The sequence below is a fragment of the Electrona antarctica genome (genome assembly GCF_951216825.1).
Source record: "Electrona antarctica genome assembly, chromosome: 7".
NCBI classification, from domain to species: domain Eukaryota; kingdom Metazoa; phylum Chordata; class Actinopteri; order Myctophiformes; family Myctophidae; genus Electrona; species Electrona antarctica.
Window position 1 is genome coordinate 16,560,725 of NC_136812.1, and position 16,895 is coordinate 16,577,619.

At 41.6% G+C, this 16,895-nt stretch overlaps 1 protein-coding gene across 1 annotated transcript; it reads left to right on the plus strand.

The window, feature by feature from the left end:
- Positions 1 to 1,858: 1,858 nt before the first annotated feature.
- On the plus strand, positions 1,859 to 10,186 carry sec22bb (SEC22 homolog B, vesicle trafficking protein b). The gene is made up of 5 exons (XM_079505049.1): positions 1,859 to 2,102; positions 3,645 to 3,754; positions 6,997 to 7,157; positions 7,807 to 7,953; positions 9,012 to 10,186. Exons 1-5 carry the CDS (start codon positions 2,028 to 2,030, stop codon positions 9,164 to 9,166), a joined length of 648 nt encoding a protein of 215 aa, XP_079361175.1. The 5' UTR covers positions 1,859 to 2,027; the 3' UTR covers positions 9,167 to 10,186.
- Positions 10,187 to 16,895: the final 6,709 nt, after the last annotated feature.

Here is a 16,895-nt window from a genome sequence, read left to right on the forward strand (position 1 = left end):
ACAAACTGCAGGTTGAAAAGGCCCTCAGCTCTGAACTCGGTAGAATCTGCACCTGGCTCGCTGATAACAAACTATCTTTACACCTGGGAAAAACTGAATCCATTCTCTTTGGCTCTAATAGTAATCTCAGCAAGGCAAATGGCTTCTTGGTTAGAGTGGGTGACAATGTTATCACACGTAAAGATGAAATTACCTACCTAGGTTCCATCCTGGAGGCTAATCTTTCCGGTGATAAAATGGCCACCAACGTAATCAAAAAGGTCAACCATAGAACAAGATTCCTTTACAGGATCTCATCACTGGTCGACAAAAACACCTTGAAGACCTTAACAGGAGCCCTTGTACAGGGTTTCTTTGACTATGCATGCACCTCCTGGTACCACAGCACCTCAAAGGCCCTTAAAACCAGGCTCCAGACTTCCCAAAACAAACTGGTCAGGCTCCTACTTGACCTCGCCCCCCGAACCCACCTCACCCCTGCCCACTTCGACAGGCTGGAATGGCTTAGGGTCGACGACAGAGTACAGCATCTTGCAATGGGTCTGGTCCACAAGATTCGATACACCACCAAGATACCCATGTACCTGTCTAGATACTTCCTTAATGTTAACGAAGTCCACACCCACAACACCAGAGGGAGTGCAACGAACCATGTACAACCCAGATTCGGCACAAACAAGGGACTAAATTCTTTTCGCTCCTATGACACCAAAATGTGGAACGCCCTACCAACAGTCATTAAGACATGCGAATCCCTTGACTCCTTCAAAACCGCTCTCAAAGGGCACCTACGGACGGCTGCAATTCGAAACTGGCCCCTGTAAAATCGGAATCCCTCAAACATGGACGCAAGGACAACACAAGAGACGGTCGCGGCCACACAGCCAACTCAAGGTATGGCCACTGAGCCGACTTGGGGACCCAACGCAAGGACAACACAAGAGACGGTCACGGCCACACAGCCAACTCAAGGTACGGCCACTGAGCCGACTTGGGGACCCAACACAAGGACAACACAAGAGATGGTCACGGCCACACAGCCAACTCAAGGTACGGCCACGGAGCCGACTTGGGGACCCAACGCAGCTCCTCCAAGGAAATCAAACAAATGAACGGAGCTGAACGTGAATCCCCCCCACCGCCCACCCCTTTTTTTCCCTCACTGTATATGTTTCTTTTCCCTTTTTACCTCCTTTATGATGAATTCCTGTTCTGTCCTTTGTCTATATAGAAGTGTGTATTTGTACGTCTCTAAATGTTTTTGATGAATTGAACATTGTGGACCCTATTGGAAACAAGTGTAATGCTTAATTGGGTCGTCCACTCACAGTTAACAGCCTTTGTATTGAGTTTGTGCTTGAAATGTACTGTAATTCTGCAAACTGTTAATACATTTTTCAATCAATCAATCAAAATGCTTAGTCCAGTTACCCTGGGTAAATATAGTAACTTTGCTTTTGCTTTGACTGATGCAGTACATGATGTATGAGTATGAATAAAACAAAACAGGAGTCCTCTGTTCTTTACTAAGGGCATGATCTTTTTTTTCTCATCCTTTTAACAAAATGTGTAGGCCTATCTGTCCAGTATTCAAAACGTTCACTCATCCAGGATAATGCTGCCCCCTGCTGCCTACCACGTCCTTATTACAATCTACAACTCCATACTACAAAGATTAAAATGTGCATCATATATATGGAGGGGAAACACAAAAAGCGTTATTGATCAACACAGGTGGCTTCAACCAGTCGGTGTTTACTAGACATCCAAAGTTAAACCCACGCTGTGAGTGAAGTCTACTCTGAACAGTGAACACGAGATGATTATGCGGAACCTTAGTTGTGCGCACGAGTTTCCACAAGCGCGGTGTCACATTTAGAAGTGATACACAGAGCTCTAGCGTTTCCGGCCAGCTCAGCTCAGCGCGTCAGTGGTGTTGTCATCCTAGACAGCCTGTCAAACATTGCATTACATTGCTGCTACATAGTAGCTGCTGCTGTTGGAGATAGAGTAATAAAGGTTTTAAAATGGTGTTGCTGACTATGATCGCCAGGTTGGCCGACGGCCTCCCACTGGCCGCCTCGATGCAAGAAGACGAGCAGGTTATTTTCCACTCTTTGTGGCTTTTCTGTGACTTGCTGTACTGTACGTGTGTGTGTTGTAGTAGTGTTCTGGATGTTGACCTGTCCTGCACCAACGTTACGACGTGGCTTATGTGTTATCTGATTGTTAGGATAATATGTGTTCTTTAACATCCTATTGGAGATGCCATGTAGTTGCGAGTTATTGGCTTAATACTTGGACAAACTCAATTTCCCAAAATGAGTTCTCTAGTGTGACCTGGCCATCTATTAATGACACTTGAGTTGATCCGACATTGCATAATACATTAGAGTGTGGCTTTAAATTTAAATTCTGAACCTGAGCCCGATTCTACAAAATGTGTCTTCTATTAAAAATCCTAATAGATTTCAGAAAAACCTACCAGTATCTTTCTATATCAGTGGTGCTCAAACCTTGCTGACAGGACTCTAACATTTTTCCCTGTTGCTCTCTTGTTTGCTGTCGCAAAGGGAAGCGAAAAGGTTTGTTCTGTCTCTGCTCTGCTGTGTGTGTGTGTGTGTGTGTGTGTGTGTGTGTGCACGTGCTTTAACATCATACATGTGTATCTGTAATGTACCAGTGATGGTTTCACGCAAGACTCAGTCATGTGCCATTGATTGATGAATTTATTAACAGATTGGAGAATTACAGTACATTTCAAGCACAACTCAAAACAAAACTGTTAACTGTGGACGACACCATGAAGCATAAAGCAACACACTTTTACAATAGGCCCCACCATGTTCAATTCATCACAACATCTTCTAACATCACAATGGCATCATGCCATTGTGCCTGTACAAAGTTTAGTGTAGAGTAGCCCGCTTAACTCAAAGTTGGGTGGGTGAAAGTCAGAACAGCCACCAAATAGTCAGTATTCAAAATCCCTTGGATACTTGGATAGTTATTACAAGTGTGATTGTGGCAGAACAAAACACGCATTGACGCATATTGCATATCAATAAAAAAAAATGACACGCAAATAATAGTTGTACACAGATCTGGTATGTTATTTAGAATAGATAGATGCTGTATGCTTCTCCTACAGTGCTGCAGTTATTTTGGGAATAGTCTCCTAGTAACTTTGTGAAGAAGGATGCTGTACCAAAAGATATCCAAATAAGTTTGAACTGTATAAGCTCTAAAAAAAAAAAAAAAAAAAATAGAGCTGCAAACCAAAGCTCCTGTTAGAAGAATTATAGCACCAGACACCAGTAGTGACATTTCAAGCAAAAGCTTGTCAACACATGGCTGAATCTGTCTTCATTGTTTCATAATCACTGGTCAATTCAATTATGTATATATACTGTAACTGACCATGATTTATGTTGGTCAGTAATTTAGTTTAGAATTAATTGGAAACAAAACCCCAGGCTGATGATGCATAACAGTGATTTTGATTGATTGATTGATTGATTTATTAACAGTTTGCAGAATTACAGTACATTTCAAGTACAAATCAATACAACAAGCCTTAAAGAGTGTGTTTCTGTCTGAGGTTTAAGTCAACTTTCTAACCTGTTTTGGTGTTGTGTGTTTAGTTAGGGCGGGACCTCCAGCAGTACCAGAGTCAAGCTAAACAACTATTCAGGAAACTCAACGAGCAGAGTCCCACACGCTGCACTTTAGAAGCTGGTGCCATGGCCTTTCAGTGAGTACAATTTACCGCGCCAAAAGTGAACAGGTTAACATGTTCATGGATGATGCATCTGACCAACTAAGAGGCTGCAAAACTAGTATGATTGGTAACACCCTTAAAAACCATCTTATGTATGCAGATGATCTGGCTATTGTGTCTCCTAGCAGTTCTGGGATTAAGCCAACGGTTGCATTATGCTGTAATTAGCCCTTCGCTAAACCCCACCCCAAAAGCGATTGTCCAATGCCAATCCAAAATAGTTTAGCAATAGCAATAGTTGATTCAGTTGGATACTATTTCTCCCTCTAAAATGTCCTTGTATTTCTAGTTTAGTGAAATAAAGTCATGGTTGACTTGATTTTAGAAGACATTTCGAAGCTCTTGCTACTAAAATCCCGTCATTTAACATGCCTCTCAATGGGTGAGAAGGAAAGCTTGTCACCTCTCCTCACTTAGTAACCGTTGCTATTGTGCCTATTGGACAAGGACGGGTTGGGGAGGGACTTAGCAAAGGGCTAATTGTGGAGTCAAAGGGTTGTGCAGTACAACAATGCTAAATAAGAGTGTTGTACTACAATGTTTCATTGTTTTTTTCGTAGTGGAATTCTGGATCAATCAGTAATTGATGAGGCAATAGGAGTCGAGACAATATGTGCCGTGATTTTGTCCCCCCCTAAAACATGATCATCAGGTACTATGATTATATTAGGAGGAAGATCTTTTTTTAAAAGCGTACAGCAGAGAAGCCTTGCCCATAGCTGTTGTTGTATGATAATGGGGGAGGGGTTAGGTTATGATGACACTAAAGTGGTGTATTTCGATCAAGCCCCCAGAAAGGCTGGCCAACGTTGAAGCCACCGAGACATAGTGGTCGAAGATGGAACTGCAGGCAGGCCCCTGCACTTAGCACTAGGAAACCCCACGCAGCTGGAGTTTAACATTGAGTGCTCGTTTGCACTTCCACATTTGACCACCAAAATTTGGTGGTCAAATGCGGAAGTAGAGCGTTCTTCCGGGTGCTTCAAAACGCCACTGAGCAACTTCCATTGAAATGAATAGCAGGGGGGCGGGGCTGTCGCTCCAGATCCGCACTCTATCCTTCTCTATGATTTCGATTGGGCCTTTTGACTCAAGACTTTCAGCTTTCAGGAATAAACAAAAAATACACAGGGAAGTCATATTTGAATATTCTAACCACACCTGGGGCCTATTTCACGAAACTTGGATTAACTAATCCAGGATTTAACCTCTTAAATCCCAGGGGGGTCCTGGGAGTTGGAACCTAAGACCTTGACCAGCCCCATTTACCCGCTGAGAGCTGTTCATGAGGTGGACAGCCCCTGCCCCCGCCGGCGGGGGATTGGGGCTCAAGAGGTTTAAGCCAAAACCAGTCTTGTTAAATCCTGTAATCCTGTTCTGTACAGCCTGGTTTATTCCGTTCCACTAAAGCCAAGCGAGGCGGATTTAGCGAGCCAGGATCATAAAGCCTGGCTGAATAGACAGCCTGGCTTTTTGTCTCTAGACCCATTCAGTGGAACACAGATTTACTGATCCTTCTTCTTCATGGGGTATTATGGCAGTTAGCATCCTTAATAGTTGCATTACTGCCCCCTTCTGTATATCTCAGTATCTTTACTAATCTATTCCAGACTTACTGATACAAGGACTTAAGCTTCTAAAATAAATACTGCTGCTGTAATTAAAGAGAGAAAATACTCCCAATAGTGGATAGACTGAATGATTAACTGCCCCAAAAATATAGTCTACATTTTACCACTACTATTAACTTAAAACAGAATTCTTAATATTGTAAGCATAATGATATTGTCGCATTGTGATATTTGGCCACAACTCCCTCCTGAGGGAGCTACCTTTGGGGAAGGGGGTTGTTGTCCAGACAGGGGCCAGACTGGTGAACTGTGGGTCATGGGTTCAATAGTGGGTGAATCGTTACAATGGTAATATGTTGTAAAACAATGAGTAATGGTAATATTTAGTGGTTTTCACTTTTACAAAAATAAAATAAAAAAATATAATATAACCACTTGCACGACAGCAAACCTATTCTGGGGAACATTCACCAAAAGTAGCTGATCTCATGATGTTGTGCAGCCTATATCTTTTGGTGCTTAAATTAGTCCTTTAATGCAGACCGATAAAAATAAGGCAACATAAACCCATAATAATTGAATAAGTGTGGAAAACATCATTGGTGTGTGATCAGCTTGACTGCTTAATGAACAGTAAAGACATCAGGATTAGGTTAAACCTGGCTGTTAGCCTGGTCCGGAGCAGGTTAAGTCCAAAGCATTCGTTTCCATGGGAACTAATGTGGCATTGCTTTCATGAAACCGAATCAAGCCTCAACATATCCAGGTTAACTGGCCAAGTTAATCTGGCAAGATTAACCAGTTTTCATGAAACCGGTTAATCGCTGATCCAGGCTATAATAAACCAGGATATCTGTTAAATCCGGGTTTAATCGCTAATCCAAGTTTCGTGAAAACATGGGGAGAAGCATTATAGACACACAGTCTGACACAGATCAGTAATACGGTAGTTCTGCCAGAAAACACAGGGCTCAGACCATAGTTCTACTAGCTGCTACAAGGACAGGCTGAACCACAACAGACAGACTGTCTGTAACAAAAACAGTAGCTATCAGGCCTAGCTGAGACATCTTGGCTCCTACAGGCTGCCAAATATGTCATATTAAAATGTATTATGTAAGTACAATTATATATATATATATGTGTGTGTGTGTGTGTGTGTGTGATGGTAAAATATAAAGGTTAGATATAAATAACCATAATAACAATATAGTATAATGTTACTGTATAATTCTTCAACTTTTTTCACAATCAAAATTAAGAAGAGTTTTGGTGGTTGCACACCGGACACGTTTTTCGGAAAACCGATGGAGAAACGCAGCTAAAAATCCAAAAAAACGTGCTCTGTGTGCAGGGACCTTAAGGCCCATGATTAAAAAGAGGAAAAAAGTGTCTTACACAATGGCTCTATTTTATTAATTGTTGTTTCGGACTTCTGGCCTTACTCAGAATGAACAAAATCTTGTTTTTTATTCCAGTGGTCAGCACCTCACCACAGCCCTTGGGGTGTGCGCTACTGTGCTGCTTACTGCATTACCTTTTCTGCTACATGAATGAACCCATGATGACACAGACTTTGTAACCCTGTTTATGCCATAGTGATTAATCACGCTTAATGAACTTAATCACACATTCTCTTTCCAGCTACGCCATAGAGAAAGGAGTGGTCTACCTTGTCCTGTGTGAAGCAGGTTTTCCCAAAAAACTGGCCTTTGCTTACCTCGAAGACCTACAAGCAGAGTTTCATGAGCAGCATGGAAAGAAAGTCCCCACAGTGTCCCGGCCCTATTCCTTCATTGAATTTGGTAAGAATCAAGAGAGTATCTGTATCGGTGGTTTGGGTCATGGTTAACTCATTCTAGGCCAAATACTTTTTTTTATCTTAAAAATAAAAATAATAATAAACCTATGTTGGCCTGTGCTGAACTTTTGCTACTGCAATTTGGCTATGAATGAGTTAAGGAGCAGTAAAATAGTCGGTGTTGATTTAACTCAGTTGTATGCTTAATCAGAGTTACATATATACAATATTTCTGAGTTTTGGCGAAGTGGTCCCTGCCGACCATTCACCTACTGTACTCCTACGGGCTGGGGTGGCACCTGTCAGCAGGGAGTGTTGGGTGGGAGGAGTAGGACAAAGGCTTTCTACGTGCTCCCGGTGGGGGCTCCTCACTGGCAGGCGAGTCAGTAGGATACAACAGCAGTGACAACACAGAAATATGTGTGGGGACTGGAGGAATTAATTGGCATGACTAAATTGGGGAGAAAAATACGGTAAAAAAATGATTGGCTATTAAATGGCTACTACTAAAAAAGAAAATGGCAGATTTTACTGTGGTAGTAGCTGTCAGTAGCTGGTCATTTGACACACGTAGGCCTAATTATTAGTATTAGGTAGATTTCCACTGCACCAGCGGTTACTTGCTGTTCATGTCTCTCCCTTATATCAATCAGACACATACATTCAGAAGACCAAGAAGTCGTACATTGACAGTCGAGCACGGAGGAATCTGGGCAACATCAACACAGAGCTCCAGGATGTGCAGAGGATCATGGTGGCTAACATAGAGGAAGTGCTGCAGAGAGGCGAGGCCTTGTCTGGTAAGATAATCTCATCAGGTTTCTTGTTAAACATTGAAAAGCTGCAATCAATACGTTTTGTGTCATATCCTCACGGGAGAGAGTTACATGAAACTGTTACACCTAGGATTCGGACCCGGGGGGGCTCACACGCGGGAGACCAAACATTAGCGCGCAGACAAGTGAGAATTCACCCTTGGACAGGGGAGATATTGGGTGTGTGAGTTCCAGGCAGGGCTACTTGTCCAGTAGGCGTTCTACCCAATGGTAGGGTCTCTGTGGAAGAGTAGGGAGACAACCTGCAACCACCGAATATGCACTTGTTATTTTGTATTAACATTCTCTGGGTCAAAAAAGTATTTTGCCACTTGATAGGACGGGTGCATTGGAGTAGACTGATCGCATGAAAAGACAAAAAGGGATACCTGATGAAGGTCAATGCGACCGGAACATAAGTTCTGAAGACTGTGCTTTTTTATGTATTAATATTCTCTAGCATACAGAATGGTTGGTTATTTAAAATAATGTTTTATTCATTAACAAAAGTTCCAGATTGCAGCCTTATGGCCGTTTCAGACAGGGAGCGAGTGACGCAGGCGTTCTCGCCTGGATCAGCAACGCATCTGCTCATGAGGGGTGCGGGGCACGTAGCGTGAAAAAAAAAAAAACCCACCACAATCCCGGTCACTCTAGTCGCCCTGCGGGTGCGTGCACAAACGAGCATGTGTGTGACAATTTCACGGGACCGCGCCTTTGAAAATACGCATGCGTAATCGCCCCTCAACTTCTCTGTGCATCCAAAATATACGCATGCCTCTCATTGAAAATGAATTACTAAGGGACAGTCGCTCCCTGTCTGAAAAAGGCCTTTAAGGCTGCTTGAAGCGCTTGATGTTGAGGTCAAGCACAGTGCCATCTGTGTGCATGTCTCTCACTGAATAATGAAAGGCAGAGGGCCCGTCTCTGTTTCAGATTGTCAATCTTTCTCTCAGTGACAAGACAGAAGAGGATGTACTTTCACTTTGTAATCTTTTACCGTATCATCTCATTCACCCCCTAGTCTCTGTCTTATCTTTCAGCACTGGACTCCAAGGCCAGCAACTTGTCCAGCCTGTCTAAGAAGTACAGGAGTGATGCCAAGTACCTGAACACCCGCTCCACCTATGCCAAGTTGGCAGCCGGCGGCGTCTTCTTCATTATGCTCATTGTCTACGTGCGCTTCTGGTGGCTCTGAGAGAGGAACACGGGAAGAGGAAGAAAATATAGAAGTACACAAAGCCTGCAGGCTCCTTTTAAAATAAATGGTTCCTCTCTCACCTTCGGCTAAAAGCGGCTCTTAACAAAAGACTTGAGTTTAGACACATACAGTACTACCGCCCATTTTGTTTGCGTCTGTCTGTAATTTTGTCATCTAATGGTGATCAAGGATGTTCGGTGGAATCCAGCTTAATTATGAATTTTACCGTAGTTCTGTGGTAATTACCACAGAGTTGGGGCGAGAGGAAGTGTGTGTGTGTGTGTGTGTGTGTGTGTGTTTATTTGCTTTGTTTGAATGAAATGTGAATAAGAGAAAGAAAGTGTTTTTGTGTTACCCACATTTTTAAATAACAGCTTTACTTCTGCTGATTTAATCCTATACTGTATAGCAATACAGCGAAGTTAGAACATAATTTTATTTACTTTCCAGACATCAAAAGGTCTTTGACATTTATTTTCACTACATTTATAACGTCATGCCAGCGTATCAGGCTTGGAGAAAAAAAATGTGGTCACCATTTAAATATTTGAAAAAAAAATCAGCAAAGTGTGTGACATCAAACTGAACCGTTTAGTGAGTGTCCCCAGCATAAGCAAACTGATTTGTGCAGAACACGGTTATTTTTCAAACATCTCATGTAGAAACCTTGAGGGTGGCATTTAGCCCTGATATAGATTTTTGTAGTATTATTATTTCTGGGATGGTCAGACCTATAACATGACCGCAATAGAATATGTCTGTTTACTCCCTTTATTTCCTACTCCCTGACTGAGTGGACCAGAATACACACCAGTTGATGTTGAATGGGCTCCTTTCATTTTGTAAAAAATAAATAAATAAAAAAAGATTTAAGTGGAGAGACTCATAACTGGTAAAGGCTGAGAATGAGATTTGCTATAAGAGGTAACCTGAGCTTGGTTATTTGTGGAAGGCAAGCTGCAATGTACTGTACCTGTAATCGCTGCAATCTATGAATAAAATGATTTGCACAATGAAGTTTTGTTTTGTCATTGTGTCAGATGGCCTTGAGGTTTTCAACTGGTGGTCCGTGAAGGTCCCCGACCATGCATTTAGTAATGTAGGAAATCGAAAATTTGTTTTTATCGACCTAGTTGGTGCACTGAATTAACTGGTGATGTATGATGACACATCGATGTTGTCAGTTACTGGGAAGTCTGATATCAATAATTTCTACAGAAAACGTAATTAGAATTTCAAGGGAAAGTGCAGGCCTACCATGGATTGACTGGTTGTTTCACCATTATTAGGAAATGTGCCCAGATAATCATGCAATCGCAGGGCTTAAAGTTCTCAGTCCTGGGGACGGATTTCAGTCCTGAGGATTTCACAGGGGTCATTTAATGAGATCAGTGCAGCTTTGCAAAAAAATATTTTCAGTCTTGGGATTTCTTTTTGGCTTTAAGCCCTGCAATCGCATGTGTCTGCTGTCTGAGTTTATGGAAGCTTAGAGAACAGAATAAGGGCAACCATGGGAAAGAAATAGATCAGTGGTTCTAAGTCTTTTTTGAGCTCCGGACCACTAGCATATGTCAGTTAAATAATGACTGTTAAGGGCTTGATTTATTTTCATTTCAAGCTTTTTCCCCCACACCACACCCATATCCCCCCTCCCAAAACAACAGTGGTCCCCAGGTTGATTATTACTCAGGGTGGTGGTTCATAATCAGTTGAAACCCCCTATTCTTAATGTTCACTTTCCGCTGTGGCTTAAGCCAGTGATTTCCAAACAATAGTGATCAGTGGAACAGAGTCAAAACTAAATGTAATGCCTATACAATTCCAAGTGCTTGTCAGGGTGGGGTTCCCCAGTTTGGTTTGAATATGCTTATTTTGGGGAGTCGTTTGGGAACCCTTGGTTTACTAGGCTATGCCCCACACATCTGTACCTATGATGAATTCATGATTGTTCTGTTCTTTGTCTATATAGAAGTGTCTATTTGTACGTCTCTAAATGTTTTGATGAATGTAAACAAGTGTAATGCTTAATTGGGTCGTCCACTCACAGTTAACAGTCTTTGTATTGAGTTTGTGCTTGAAATGTACTGTAATTCTGCAAACTGTTAATACATATTTCAATCAATCAATCAATCATGTAAATGGCTTTGGATAAAAGTTCTTGATCATAAAGTGTTTGAACTAACTGTACACATTACCCATGGTCATAATCCTACTTCTGTTGGACTTTAGACAAACATACATACCAGTGTTTATTCTGGGCACATACAGTATTCAGGGTCTCTGGCTTGAGTACATTTGGTTTAGCTTATATTTGAGGAGGAACCACCTTAGTTTAGGACTGCCAGGGTGTTTTCAGAATATAGTTCCAGATTAAAACTTCCAGAAAAATAATAGCCCTCTGGGCTGCAGACTAAAGTTGAACTTCTGATGCTTTTTCTTAATACTTATGGACGTATCTTTCTCATTCAATGCCATGTGCTATTAATCTGATCTAAATATACCACTTTTATCCAGCAGGTGGGGCTCTTTGAATATCTTTAACAATGCAGTTGAAAAGTGACACTTGGCAGCCCTCCTTCACAGTCAGTCAACTTCAGCCAGTGTTGCTGACTGTGCCCTCCAAATCATAGGTTCGGTTTTCGGTTTGTTTAAGAGAAAAATATAGGCTACAGCTTCAGTGGGGGGATAAGGGGGAAAAATAAGATGGAAAAATAAAAAACATTCTTATGATTCTGGCACGCACCCTTGAATGCAGGAAGTTCGAACTGACTCACTATACCCTAGTTGTCATGACTTAGTTTCAATAAGGCATGACAAAAATGGACAAATACATTAAGCCATTTTTATTTCCAACTAAACAGAACTGTATGAACAAAGACATGCACACTGCACAGACATGCCCAAAACACACAACAAACAACAACAACAACAGGCAGAGTGAGAGTGCAAGAGCAAGCCTATGAGTCTCCTTAGGCCTGTCCACAGGTATGTCCTTTTAGCAATGAATCACCTACTGTATGGCAGTGGTGGAAAGTAACTTGTACAAGTAGCCTACCGTAGGCCTATACTTACAGTATTTTTGTATTATTTTTTACTTACTGCTGGAATATTTCCAATATTCAATACTTTTACTCCACTACATCCCTGACTGAGGCATATTGTACTTGTACTTGTATTGTACTTTTACTGTGCTACAATTTTTTTTTTTTTTTTAAAATGATATCGTTACTTTCTAAATTTAGATTATTATTATAAAACATTAACAACTTCAGCCATATACTTCAGCATGTGGTATATTTTCAAAAGATTTGTATACATTTGAAAGATAGTATTTTAAAAGGTACGTTAAGGATGCCAATACTTTTGTACTTTTACTCAATTACATTTTGAACGCAGGACTCAGAATAGGCGAGACAAGACTAAAGTATGATTTAGCTAGTTAAGTAGAACAGGAAATGGAAGAAGAAGGGAATTGGCATGCCAAGAACCAACCACAGGGCACAGACTAACCTTTTCACCTCTAAAGGGAAGTATACGTAGTGTAAGTATCACACTACAGTAGGCCTATGTGTTTCTAAGCTGTTATGAAGACATTCTTTGCTGCTCTTTTTAACTACAGTATATAAAAACTCTATGTCCTAGCCTTTCATTAGCTGAATTATCCTTTTTATTTCAATAAAACGCCAGGGTCTTCTTCACTGTGAAGATGACCCTGGCGTTTTAGAGAAATAAAAGATAATTCAGAGACCCTGCCTGCTCCTGCTGTTGTGGCAATAAGACATCAGCAGGAGCACGGAGCAGGCAGAGTCTGTCTGCTTCTCCAAAAGACAGTACGGAATGGATATTCGTTATTACTCCATTTTGATTTATATTTTGTCTTTTGGAAAAGCTACCTTTGTCTTCATTTAAAATATGTCTACAGACCTCCATTATTTCTATTTTAAATTCTACCTGGCAACAAGACTTAGTTTTGAATTCAAGGATTCTGTAGAACAATAACTATATGCTACTTATGTGCACTGCTGCTGTCCCTCTTGAAGGTCTAAGGGAGTCGTAGGAGCTCTGACTACATTTCCTGTTTTGGGTAATTTAATGTATTATACGTAATGATCTTTATCAGGTCACTCTTGCAGTCTTTTCCTCCAATCTTCAGTTGCCATCACTTTCTTTCTTTACAGGCCTCACGCTGCATTTTGCACAAATACGGAAGTCTGTCAAGATAGTGGCCCCCATCCTTGACATCAACTTTATCTTTGTAAATTGTACGACAGTCAGGGATTACAAAGTATATTCTACTCATCTGAGCAGGAGAAGGGAGAAAAGAACAGTTCCCACACCACATGGTAATGGATACTGTACATACACTGCACTCAGTGTGTGTGTGTGTGTGTGTGTGTGTGTGTGTGTGTGTGTGTGTGTGTGTGTGTGTGTGTGTGTGTGTGTGTGTGTGTGTGTGTGTGTGTGCGTGTGCGTGTGCGCACGTGTGTGCGTGCGTGTGTGCATGTGTGTGTGTGTGTGTGTGTGTGTGTGTGTGTGTGTGTGTGTGCGTGCGTGCGTGCTTGCGCACGCGCATGTGTGTAAATGTCAGAGTGATAAAAGAAAGCGCCAGTACAGAAAGAGCTATGTACCACTCTATTCCTCCTGTCCTCTCTCCCTCCTCTACATGTTACCATGGCAGCAGCGAGTGCGTGACAGTCATGTGAAAAGCTGATTGGATTAAAATACTTTGTGTGATCAGGGGTCAGAAATACCGCACACGCACTAAACACACTATGAACGTATTACTACACACACAAAACAAACAGTCTAAAAAAGGACACAACACAATGATGTATGCGACGGTCACTTTGCATACTAGCTTCCCCTTGTCTTTTGATTCAATTCACTGTAAACGACATGCAACTTCACCCTACAGCCCTAATTTGTGCAACAAGACATCCAGACACTAGACAGTGTGAACTTGAACTGGCCTCTCTGAGCCACAATGATTGCAATTTACAAAGCCACCACAAGATTCAAGCCCTTCCCTCTAGCCCCTACAATACAGCCTCAGCAGATCAGTGGTTCCTCTTTTCTGGTTCAGGGCCCACCCATCGACCCACCAGATGGGTGGGCCACGTGCATTTCAGACTTTCAGATTTCAGAGCTTGTTTACTGTAATGATCAGTCCATTGGTTATGTTCCAACTTGAATCAATGGAATGGAATAGGGCGATACTTTTAAGTTCCCTATTTATGGGCAACACAATGAAAACGAATTTAAAACTCACATTTTAAAAAGAAATACCATGACATTGTTTTCTTATTATATTAAAGCGGCACTATGTAACTTTTTAAAATTAATATAATAAAATGTTGTCCAATCCGTATGGTCTAGTAGGTTGTATTTGGTCTCCCATGCTCTTCTATTGAGACATTTTCAGTAGATCTGACATGAATCTTGGCCTGATGGTCAAGATTTGATTTATCAGGCAGGCTCTATCGGGGCACGATGGCCTATAGTTTTAGTGGACTAAATATCATACGATTAACCTCCCTTAACATTTAGTCGATATTGTCAATATATTTAGTCTTAGTTTTAGTCATCATAGCTTGGTTTTTATTTTGTTTTTTCAGTGAAAAAAGGTAGTCAACAAACTTTTTCTGTCATAGTTTTGGTTGACGAAATTAGCACTGGTTCTGAACCAATGGCTTCCTCCCTTGAGCTCTTGCCCGCTATTTTTAACAGATTTCATTACATTTACACAAGGGCACATTGTCTGTGTGTGAGACACTGTTAGAAACCCCACACACTGTCACCACCATGCATCTATGTGAATTGTTCAGTACAAAAACCTCTCTCTTAGTCTCGAGACAGGATGTGGCCTTTTTGAACATTTTGTATTTTACTCTAACACTAAATCTATAAGCTGGGCAGCTTATAGAGTGTTAGGTTCACATGCAATGCAATGCAATATTGATTGTGGTTTTAAATCATTTTATACTCCATTGGTTCTCAAAATGGGGTCCATCATTTCCAGGGGTCCCCAGCAAAATGTGTTAATACAGCATCACAATACCTTTTACAACTACATCGATGTATATGTTGGCTATTAAAAAATAGCAGATATCAGGGGTCATCGCCATGCTGGCTTTGTGATGGATTTTTTTTTTTGGACTCCCAATGTGTCAGTAAATCAGTGTGATACATTATTCTGAGGAAAACCTGGAGACTGACACACAGTATTTGGGTCTTATGATCAAATCCAGCCACTCTGCCAAATGCCTAAATTGTAAAATAAGAACAATATAATCTTATGTAAAATACAGAAAAATCTAAAACAATATATTTATTGCATTTTTCTTTTTTTTGTACAAACAGACAATACAACATAACAATACATAATACATCAGACAATACAATTACTTAAAAACAAAACAAAAACAAAAAAACAAACAAAACAAAAACATACAGTACATACATGTAAATACAGTATATTAAAATAAGGGCACTTAGGTACCACAGACACATTTGTCTGTGTACGGACTACGGACACATTGATGCTCTATCTCCCGGTGATGGCAAGGATAACACACTGAGCTACCGTGAACACCCTAAACTCCGCAGCTTCCCACCTCATCCTAGCTGCCCTGCCCAGGCTTTCCTGTCTCCTCCAATCAAGTTGAGCGAGAGGCTAGAGACAGCAGCTGTATGGCAGAGGAGGTGGATCATAAAAGGCAGCACGGCAGGGCCGAAAGAGGAAGTCAGGGGACTCGGTGAGTTATTGCCCCCCAACGTACACACACAGGGTCCTGGGAACCGGGAACTTCTCACGGGGGGGTCATTCTACGCCAGAGCGGGGCTGTTCTGTGTGCCCAGGCCGGCTGTACAATCTCTGTATGTTTATTATCACTCCATGAAAGAGTTAATTACACAATGATCACGGAGGTAAGACCCTGCCCCGACATATAGCCTTCATAATGACACATACGTCTGTTTAGAATGCCTCTGTAATAAAAGCAAAGTAATAAAACATCTCTTTCCCAGCGCCACATATTTACCCACATCACATACTACGCAATAGAATTGCCCTCAAGGTGTGTGCAGAGTGTAATGTGTCAAATAAACAACAACAGGAGGGCAGAACGAGAGAACCAAAGATGTTCACACACTGTTCTAAGATGTGACCACATGTAGTGATGTACTACATGATCTGGTGAAGAATATTTCACACTATAGCAGTGTTAATTTTGACAGCAAATGTTGATGACTGTAGGTCGCAGATTACTATGAAAACCTGCAAAGCGTTCTGTCAGACTCTGTCAGTGACTCCAGCATGCCTCGTGACACGTCACGCCACCATATATGATTGCTAGTCCGTCACGCCTCGTGACACGCTCCATATATGGCAATCTCCATATATGGCAATCTCCATATTTGAAGATCACAACCTCATCAAACCCTGGATAGCCATGTGGAGAAGACTGGATCATCACCTAGATCTGTATATATGGAGCCGGCCAGAAACTATACATCTGACCTCAAACCTCAAACCCTTAGATCTTCATACAGTATATGGAGCTGACCTGTTCTGACTTGCCATATGTTGATCCTTACCCACCCGTCTTTCCTCTTCGATGTCTCCCTTTTGACTGATACCTGTCCATTCAAACTCTAGACGGGCCTGCCCCAAAATGAGCGACTTTAAGCAACGACGGATACGGCAGTCGGCTACGGCGACCGGAAA